Source organism: Pteropus vampyrus, unplaced genomic scaffold (assembly GCF_000151845.1).
Source record: "Pteropus vampyrus isolate Shadow unplaced genomic scaffold, Pvam_2.0 Scaffold86, whole genome shotgun sequence".
NCBI classification, from domain to species: domain Eukaryota; kingdom Metazoa; phylum Chordata; class Mammalia; order Chiroptera; family Pteropodidae; genus Pteropus; species Pteropus vampyrus.
Window position 1 is genome coordinate 5,471,234 of NW_011888867.1, and position 10,148 is coordinate 5,481,381.

At 53.2% G+C, this 10,148-nt stretch overlaps 1 protein-coding gene and 1 long non-coding RNA gene across 3 annotated transcripts in view; one reads left to right on the forward strand and one right to left on the reverse strand.

Moving 5' to 3' along the window:
• Positions 1–2,566: 2,566 nt before the first annotated feature.
• LOC105294433 (calsyntenin-1) overlaps positions 2,567–10,148 on the forward strand; it is a gene marked incomplete at its 3' end in the record, with an annotated part of 52,891 nt that continues 45,309 nt past the window's right edge. Inside the window, exons 1-2 of the mRNA XM_023532664.1 lie at positions 2,567–2,630; positions 4,471–4,560. Coding sequence (XP_023388432.1) covers positions 2,582–2,630; positions 4,471–4,560 — 139 coding nt within the window. The remainder of the gene's footprint in view (positions 2,631–4,470; positions 4,561–10,148) is intronic.
• LOC111742101 lies at positions 5,503–9,829 on the reverse strand. Of its 2 annotated transcripts, XR_002781189.1 has the most exons (3): positions 8,690–9,829; positions 8,216–8,411; positions 5,503–6,098 (listed from the first exon to the last, which is right to left on the reverse strand). It is a non-coding gene; the product is annotated as an uncharacterized LOC111742101 (long non-coding RNA). The 2 variants fall into 2 exon arrangements; XR_002781188.1 differs by lacking the exon at positions 5,503–6,098 and having other exon boundaries at positions 6,262–8,411.

Consider the following 10,148-nt stretch of genomic DNA (forward strand, 5'->3'; position numbering starts at 1 on the left):
TGGTAGGGGACCCGCCCATTGAGATAAGATCAGTTTTCCTTTTCCCCATGTAGACTTAGTTTTGCCATCCTAGAGTGGCACTGTGGTGTCGTGCAGCCCTGCCTGGAATGGCAGCTGTCCCACAAAAGAGAAGGCTGGAAAATGCTGCATGCCATGTAGCATCCTTTTGGAGAGTCACAGTATATTAAAGGTTCTGAGAAGTCCTGCAATAAAAACATCCATTTTATTTAGCTTTTTCCTCATCTATTTGACCACTGAACCCTTAAATTGTTTAAGTATTCTGTGGAGGAGCCTGTGAGAACAGCCGCTTTGGAGAAAGAGCACAAGATGCAAAAATCAGAGCTCAAGTCTGAGGCCTGATGCTTAGGGGTCGTGTGCAACTTCTCCGAGCCTCAGTTTCCCCACCTGTGAAATGGGTGGTAATATTAACCCCTATGGAGTTGTCAGTGTAGACTGAGAACAGGCCTTTGATAAAATATCTTGTCAGCTGTAAAACACTGTGCAGATACCCGACCATTATAACGGGTTTCACCTGGAAAATAGCACGTACCCTGTTTATCTTATTGGATAGGTTACCTACCCTCTGTCATCAAGATTACAGGGGGCAAAGGGAAAGGAAGTGACGCATCCGGGATTGGCCGAGCCAGGTGACTAATGAGAGCTGGCAGCAGAGAGAAGGGACAGCATATCAGTGCCGTGGAAAACAAAGGCTCGGGGCCCGGAGAACAGCGGTGACAGCGATGGCAGCCCTGGGGAAGGGGTGCCCGGCGGGAGGGAGGTGATGACTCTCGCCGCTCGTCCCTTCTTGAAAATTCTGAACAGACAGCCACGCTGGTGCCCCCACTCCCCAGCCTTCCTTGTCCCGCCCGGGGGGACTCTGCCTGGGACAAAGGTGGGCCTCTGAGTTTGCTTGGCCCACCTTAAGAAAATGACTTGGCAATAGAAATTTATCGCCTCGGTTCTGGAGGCCACAAGACCAAAATCAAGGTGTCGGCAGGATGGCCGCCTCTGAGGACGGCGGGGAGAAGCTGCCCCAGGCGTCTCTGCTTGTGTCTCTTCATGTCGTCTCCCTTCTACGGGCCAAATCTCCCCTTCCTGTGAGGACACCAGTCATATCGGATTAGAGGGCACCCCAATGACCTCATTTTAAATGGATTACCTCGGCGAAGTCCCTACGTATGCCCAAATAAGGTCACATTCTGAGGTACCAGGGGTTCTGACTTCAACATATGAATTTGGGGGAGACACCAGTCAACTCACAACAGTGAGCATTCTCTGCAGCGGGCATCTCCCTCCATCTCTCCAGCCCACCTCCTTGGCCGAAAGCATGTGGATTATGGCCTGCCGGAAGAAAGAGAGGGCCCATAATTGTGTTAATTGCCACAATACCAGATCTGCAATTAATATGCCATGGGAACAAAGAGCAAAGGCACTAATCGCACATAATTGGGCTTAAACTACACCCTCAGCAGAGCTGCGCCTCCGAGCTGCACTGTTTATGCTCCTTTTCAAATTAGCAGAGACACAAATTAACATCCGTTTCCCCTTCATCCTGCTCCGAGGGGAGCCGTGGAGGGAAACTTGGGGAGGGGGATGCTTGGCAGCCCGATTGGATCTTGTCCAGAGCCAGGCACTCAGGCCTGACCTTGGGAGCCATGGGCAAGACAAGGGCGTGGAAGGAATACGGCATCCAGACCTTTCTGCAAATCCTGGCACAGCGACAACCTGGCTGGAGCCTTGGCAGATCTCCACCCAGGGTGGTTGGGACAGGTGGCTTTGTTCTCTGTGGGGTGCCTCCCGTGAGGGTGGCGACTATTTGGGGTCCTGGGGCAGGTTTGGAGACTTGAGGCTCAGTGATGCAACCTCTCCTCCGTTCCTGGGTGGCAGTCAGGCCCAGGGGAGATAGTAGACCTCCTTCACTCGGAGGGGCAGATAACAAGTGCTCTTGCCCCCCTTCCTTCTGCCCTCTCTGCATAGAGCCCTGATGGCTTTGTGTCTCTGTGACCCTGGGAACGGGCTGTCTGCAGTCTGCCCTGCCCAGGCTTGCCTCCTTCAGCTAGAAGGCACCCTCCCAGGCCTGGAGGTGACTGGCAAGAGCTTTGGTCCTCACAGACAGCATCCCTTGCCCCGCCCCCCAGTGTGTGTCTGGGGCTCCTCGCCCTGGGCCTCCCCATCTGCCTCTTTCTCTCTCCAGCTCTCTGGTCTTGCAGCTCAGGCAGTGTTCCCTGCCCCCTCTCAGTCTGTCAGGGCTCCTAGCTGGGCCAGTGCAGCCTGGGTTCAGGGTGGGGATGGGCTTGACAGACTCCTCAGCTGGGCCCCTCCCCTCACCTGCAGGACATAGGTCGCCCACCCCTGCCTCCCAGGGCTTGGGCAGAGGGTGAGAGAGGCCCTTCTCGCTCCAGTGCATTCTTGCGATTTGCCTCTCTGCCTTTCCCAGGCTCTGCTGGGCCTCCTGCCTGGCTCCTCCTGAGCCAGGCGCACAAGTCTCGTTGGGAATTCTCAGGGCTCCGTGTGAGGTCGATTGGGGGAGAGGACCGACTTCCTCTGACAGGGCGCATCCTCACTAGCATCCCCTGAATCAATGCGCTCAGCTGATGGAGACCCAGCACTGCAGCTTCACGAGGCCACAGGTGAGCAGAATCTGGGCGAGGAGGCAGGAGTCACCCCCCCCACCCCCCTTCCTGCTGTCCCTTGAGGCCCAAGGGGAAACTGGAGATAGGAGGCTTTCAGCATGCACAAAGGGCCAGCAGTGAAGTCCCTCCCTCGGTAAGTGGTCCCTTCCCCTGGCTCTTCCTGCAGGCTGGACAGAGAAGGGCGCAGCACCAGGCCTGTGACAGCAAGGCTTGCTGTGATGTTCCAGCCCTGAAGGTGCCTGGGGCCCATGATCAGGGCTGTGCAGAAGAGAAGCTCTGGGAGGAAGGCGCCTGACTCAGCCTCCTAGTCAGACATGCAAGGACACGGGCCTCAGGGCTCCTAAATAACCAGCAGGATTTGAGCAGGCAGAGAGAGAAGCGTTAGTCACTCCCTGCTCTGTTCATCCCCTGGGTTGTGGGCTGACTGAGAGAGGACCTAGCTGGAAGAATAGACATCATGTACTGAACCCTCGCCATGGGCCAGCGACAGTGTCGAGTACTTCCGATGCATTATCATGTTTAATCTGCACCACGTCCCTGTGAGGCACGTGTCATAATGATCCCGCTTTATAGATAATGAAAGAGAGGAGAGGCCAAAGAGCTAGGAAATGACAGACTCAGGGGTAAATGAGAGAAGGCTCTAGAAGGCCTTGGTAACCTGGAAAAGGCCATGTGCAGGTGAGAAGGCCAGCTGTGCAGTGCGTAAGGGTGGGAACTGGCCTGGGATGATCAGGGCAGGTCTGTCTTTACACAGAAGGGACTTCCTGGCTGACCTGTGGGATGGGGTGGGGGGCCCGGTCCTTGGCTGAGACATCCGCTTCCCTTCACTGTGCCACCCCAGAGTCTTGGCTCACCCACCCGACCCCCCTCCCCGTGGAGCTGGGGGGTGGGGAGGGCTGTTGAACAGGACGGAGACCAGCCAAGCAGTTCTTCCATTTGCCGCCCCTCTGACTTTTCGTGGCTTTGTAGACACTTTCACCGCCAGAGCAGTTTCTGGGAGACAGTAATGTCTCTGGTAAGAGCTTCGGTTTTGGGGCCAGACAGATCTGGATTTGAATCCGGCCTCTGCCACTTAGCTGTGTGACCTTGAGCAAATTACTTAACCTCTCTCAGCCCCAGCTCTTCTGCGAAAGCGAGATAACCATTGTACTCATCGCATGTGATTGCCAGCAGCATGAAATCAGATAATGCGTGCAGAACGCTTCGAGCAGGGCCAGCCCACAGCAAACACTGACTGTGTGAGTTGTGCTCATTATTTCTTGATCTCTGGGGGGTGATTAATCCTGCTACACAGATGAGGAAGGAGAAAAAAGAGGTACCCAAGCAATTAAATGAACTGGAGCTTGAAAGGGCTAGAGATTCTGAAATCTGGCTTTTGACTTTTATTGGAGTTTGCTGGCCCGGGGAGGTCTAGGGCAGAGGAAAATGCACGAAAAGGCCAGAGAAGCCTCATCTGAGGGCTGGATGGTCTTGGCGAGTCACTCAACCCCTCTGAACTGCTTCCCATCAGTTAAATAGGGATCAATAAACCCCAACCAGGGAGATTGCTGTGCATCCCAAATGCATACAGATGCCCTTGAGAAAGGGCATGTGCTCAACACACGCAGACCCGAAGGCGTTGTGTGAAAGTAGTTGTAACCATCATCAGCTCCTTCCACTTCTCAAAGCACAGACCCACATAGCCTCTTCGCCCTTGTCATCATGGTGAGAGCGGCTGCCACTAATTGAGCATCTTTCATACGTCACAGACTGAGCAAAACCCCTTGTATGCATCCTCTCATTTAATCCTCACAATAATGCAAAGGAGGTTATTGTTATCACGATGCCCATTTTACAGATGAGGAAACCGAAGCTCCGTGTAATTGGGCTGCCTGGTCTTTCCTGCCGTTAACTGGAACCCAGGTCTGTCTGATGCAAGACCACGTGAGTAAGGCATTCTCCTATGTTTTGTTTTGTTTTTTTTTTAACCACTTTACCCTACAACCTCTCCTGAGTTCCGGGAAATAGGATGGAGCTACAGGGAGAACCCAGGTTTGGTGCTCTTTCCACTGTACCCCAAACAGTGGCTGCGTTTCTTCTGTGGTGCCGGGGAGGCTGTGCTGTTTCCACCCTCGCCTTTCCCTGCTCTCCCTGAAACCTGGTCCAGTTCTGCCCATATGTGGCGTGTGCGTAGTGCGTGAGTGTATAATTTGTCCTGCGGAATAGCCGCCCGGTCCCCTCCGCCACATGCGGAAATAAATGGCTCACGTGCATCCCCCAGCTGCCCAGCCGAAGAGGGGAGGGGATTATACTGTGTGTTACCTTTTGGAGGGAGTAGAAGCAGGGCACCCCAATCTTCATCTCACCTTTTGGGGGGGTGCGAAAGCGAGCTGCCTGGCTTCTGTGGGAAACTGGAAATGTTCACCGGCCAGCGGTGTCTGGCCTTCGTGTGTGGTAATCCTTAGTTCCTTGGCAAATGGAGAGCCATGGAAAGTATGAGAGAGCCTGAAACCAACCCTCAGGCCCGACACGATTCCCTGGGGACCGCCCTTTCGGAAGTCAGGGTTTCTGCCACCGCCAGAGAGGCTTAAAGCTCGGAGCCGTGGGCAGCGATGAAGAAGAACAGCGAACATGCGTTGGCTCATCTGTCCCCCACACCCACCCGGTGAGGCAGGCGCTGTCTTCTCGTTTCACAGATGGAGACACCGAGATGGGAGTGGCGAGGGACCTCACGCAGGGCCACAGAGGGAGAAAGCAGCCCGACTGGCAAAAGAGACCAAAAGGCTCGCTGCCAAGTTCTTTGTAAAAGACTGGAAACTGCCCATCAGCAGGGGACTGAGGAAATAAACCCCTGCGTGTTCACATAAAGGAAAACTGTTTCTCCACTCACTTCTGACCCCCGAACGTGTGGGGTTTCACACCAAGCAATTCTCTAATTCTCTGTGGGCACCGACTGGGTGTCCTACAACTTAATCCAGTTCTGACACTAACTACCGACAAGGCTGCCTCCACTTCGGATGGGTCCCCAGGTTATCCACAGCTCTGTCCGACTCGGCTACAGTTCTGGGGGTTCCCATGACCGCCTTCGATAATTTGTCATAATGGCTCACAGAAGAACTCAGGGAAACACTTTTACTTATCTCTACTGGTTTATTATAAAGGATGTTATAAAGGATACAAATGAACAGCCAGACGAAGAGGCACATACACCAAGGTCTGGAAGGGTCTCCTAGTGCAGGAGCTCCTGTCCCTGTGCAGTTGGGGTGCATCGCCCTTCCAGCACATGGATGTGTTCGCTGGCCCAGAAGCTGTCCAGATCCTAAAGTTCGATTTTCATGGAGCCTTCATTATGTATGCATGATTGATTATTAACTCAATCTCCTCTCCCTGAGGTTGGGGGTGGAGTGGGGCTGAAACATCCAAGCTTCTAAACGTGGTTTGGTCTTTCTGGTGATGAGTCCCCATCCTAAATCTCACTGAGAGTTCCTGCAATAGAACAAAAGATGCTTCTGCCACCCAGGAAATCCCACGGGATTTAGGAGCTCTGCGCCAGGAACCAAAGATGAGAAACAAATATCTATGTCTCATTATATCATGATATGATATCACACAAGTTATGAACAGGAATGAAGACTGTATAGAGATGGAGTCATCTCTGGGATATTTTATTAAGTGAAAAAAACCAAGATGCAGAACAGCAGGTGTGACATCCTTTTTATCTAAGGGAGAGAAATATATTCAAATATTTGCTTGTATTTAAAAGAAAAACCCCACAATGAAAGAATACGCTCAAAACAGACAAAATGATAATCTATAAGGGAAGAAGGGGTCAGGAGACAGGAATGGAACTAGACTTCTCTGAGCACCTTGCTTAAAATCATGCAAGTATTTAATATAACCATAAAACAAAATTAAATTGAAATTTTACGAAAGGGAAGGAAGTAGATACATGGGTTCGATCCAGAGTCCCAGCCCTAAACACACATCCTTTTGCTTCTTTTCATTATTATCCCTTCTATCAGCCAGCGATGGAGTGACCTGGCCAGGCTTCCGGAAGCAGAGATGGGGCCACACAGGGCCCTTGGTGGTGGTGTTGGTGGCTGTGGTTTTAGTACCCTTGGGGGTTTGTAAGTCAGTGGCTGTCATCAAGATTCTCACAAGCTTCTCCTCAGCAGCCCTGGACCGGGTTTGCTCCCAAGTGCATCGCTAGGACAGTGGCTGCCATGGCTGCTGACCTACCCCCAGCTTCAGCCTGGTCCCATAAACATTCGGCGAGGCTCCCAGAGCTAACAGTGATAACACGCCCTCTTGAGAATGGCTCGGCTTCCTGGCAAAGGGCTTTCCTGCACGAGATCCCATTTCATCCTCACGGCAACTCTGGACTTGGGAATGGTCTTCCTGGTGAGGAAAGGTGAGGACTTGCTCCCATGGCCTCATACAGCTGAAGGGTAGTGAAGCCCCACCTCTGACTGGGGTGGAGCAGGCAGGCTCCCAGCTGGGGGGGTCCAGGCAGGGCTTTGTTTTTGGTAATTTCACATAGGAACTAAGGCACTGTTTGGGGCTCAGACAGACATGAAATTGAATCCCAGGTGTCCTTTTTTTTTTTCAGCAGTGGATTCTTGAGCAAATGTTACATTACTCTCATCTGGAATAATAAAAGTACCTCTGGAAACTGTTGCTAGAGGCATAAATGATATGTCATTTACAGGTAAAGAGCTTAGTACAGAGGCTGTTATTAGCAAGAGTCACTTCAAAAGATGCAGCATCCTGGAAATTCTGTGTCCTCTTTCCTACTGCACAGACAGGTAGACTATATGTTTAGAAGTTCAAGTCTTCCTTGCCCAGCTGACAAAGCCACCTCCTTGTCCTCCCGTCTAAGAACCCCCTAAGGACAGGCCTGGGTGTTGTCTCACTTCCTGCTGCTCCAGGGCCTCTGGCTCGGCTGGCTTAGCTCAGGCAAGGCCCCTCTCTGCTAACCATAGCACAAGTCTGCATTGATCCCCATTATAAGGCCTTTTCGAGGATTAACTAAACCATCACGTGGAGACATTTGAAAAGTGCCAATATGGCCGAGGCTATTGTCAGGCCGACCGGAAATGGAGCTCATGGCTTCCAGGACACTCAAGCTGAGCCTCACAGCTGGGCTAACTCTCCTGTGGGCAAAATCTCAGCGTGTGCAGGTTGCACCGAGCTTACTGGCTGTCTGTCTGCCCAGCGGCAGGTGGACATTTTTGATCTGTTTCTTTAAGGGACAACGAGGGAAAGAAGATAAAGGGATCAGGACTCCAGACACCACAGAGCTTTTGTGTTTCTAATAGAACGGCATAGATTACATTCTCCTCCTTGGCATCAGCCTATTGACTCGAAACACAGTTCTGAGATTATACCTTTCTAATTTCTTTGCAAATCTCGAAGGTCCCGGGAAACATAGAGGGCGCACCTTCTACCCTGTGAGGTGTGATTCCCCAGAATACAAAACACGAACACAGCAATTCATTGAGCTCGTCACTGGGTTTTTGTCGAGTAGCTACTGTGTGTTCGGCAGTACGCTAGCAGTTCGGAAGGCGCCTGAGGGAAAAAGGAACCGCCACGTTTAGACCTACCGTGTACTAGGCTCTGAGAGGCACTTTAATTGCATCATCTCATTTAATTCTCACAACTCTGGGAAACAGGTATCATTAACCCATTTCACAGATAAGGACGGCGGCTCAAAGTTCTGTAAGTTGTCCAATGTCATCCGCAGGAGCGGGAGCCAGGATTGCCATTCAGGGCTGTCGGACTATACCATTTGGGTCCTTCCTACCAGAATAGTGGAGAGAAGAACAGAACAGAAAGTAGCAGATTATCAAGCCTCAGGTGGTTAAGAGCAGGAGGGGATTGGGGAGGGAGGGACTGATAGGAGGACTTCCTGGAGGAGGCAGCCCAGTGGTACACTGTTGGGACCTGAGGCTCAGGGCAGAGGTGGAGGAGGGTGTGCCATGTGATGCTGGCATTCAGCGGTGAGATTGCGGACACTGAGGTCAGCTGGGGGCGGGGCTGGCGTTGAGGGGTGGAAGGCCCAGCAGAGCTGTCTGGACCTGATGAGGTGGCAGCAGCAATGTCTGGAGAGGATGACTCTGCAGTGCCTGCTGGACGGGGTGGAGGGGCATAGCCGGGGGATGGCAGGGGCCACGCAGGAGCCTTGGGAGGGGTCCAGCCAAGGGGAGCCTAGTCCTCCGGGACCCAGGGGAGGGCATGGCAGGGGAAGCAGAGATGGAATCTTCAGGCTTTGGTGGAGGATGCCTTTGAGGGACAAAAGACAGGAAGAGCATATATCCATTACAGATGGCTTTGAAACACTGTGTTCCTCACACCTCTGTTCACTGCTGTTCAAGGCCTTCCTGTGGCCTGCAGGACTGAGCCCAACTCCCTCATCCTGTCATTTAAGGCACCTCACAATCTGGCCTCAAGCTACCGTTTTGGGCTCCTCACCCACTACTCTCCTAAATACGTCCTCTGCTCTTCACAAACCAAGTGACTCATTCTCCTCCCAGCGTCTGCCCCACCCCAAGCTGGTCTCCACAAGTCTCACCAGCCAGCCAGACCCTCTCAGCAGACACCGCTGTGACAAGTCCTTGTGCAGTAAATCACCTTTGATAGCTCGTCCTGCAGTCTGAATGATTAACATTTGGCATTTAACTTTTGCTGTTGGTGTCTCCTTCATGCCACTGCCCTGTCCCGGGCCCGATTTTTCTTTTTATAGTAGTTATGGCAACCGGGGAAGTCATTTCACCTGTCTTAGTTTCTTCATCTGCAAAATGGAGCCTATAACGTTGTCTCATAAGGCACAGTGCCTGGCTCATAGGAGTCCTCTATGACTTCCAGTTCTTTCCTCTGGTGTGGGGCGGTCCCAGGGGTGAATGGAAGGTGGAAGGCCCAGGACAGGAGGACAGGGCAAGACCAGAGACCCCTGTAGGGATCTCCCGAGGGACCCTTTTTACCCACTCGGATCTCTGCATTTCTAAGGAACCGTTAGCATCACACTAAGATCTAGAAAGGGCGCGCGCACAAGCCGCCTCTATAAAAGCCAGACACGGATTTCATCAACGAATGGAGGAACAGTGAGTTACACATTCAGGACAGACTCCCTGGAGCAGGCAACCCCCCGCCTCCAGCAGGGCGGCAGCCCCTGCAGGCAGCACGCGCCGCGCAGCCCTCGGCTGTTTTCAGAGCGCGGTTCGCTGACCTCCTCCCCTTGAACACCTTTCGCGACTCCGAGGGCTCCCTCTCATCGCCTCCACTTGGCAGAAGAGGACACCGAGGTTCTAGGAGGCGACGTGACTCGCCCGAAGTGGCCCGGGCCGTTGGCACTCAGGGCCCTGCACCCTCCAGCGGGGTCTGCACTCCTTGGGGGTGGGGGCGAGAGGGACAGAAAGGGAGGCGCGGGCCCCGGGGTACCGCTCGCTCGGCTCGGGAGCCTGGGGCGCGCGCGTGCGGATGAGGAGCGGATGCTCGGAGCTGCCGCTGGGTCCGGGGGTCCCGTCCCCGGGCCCCTCG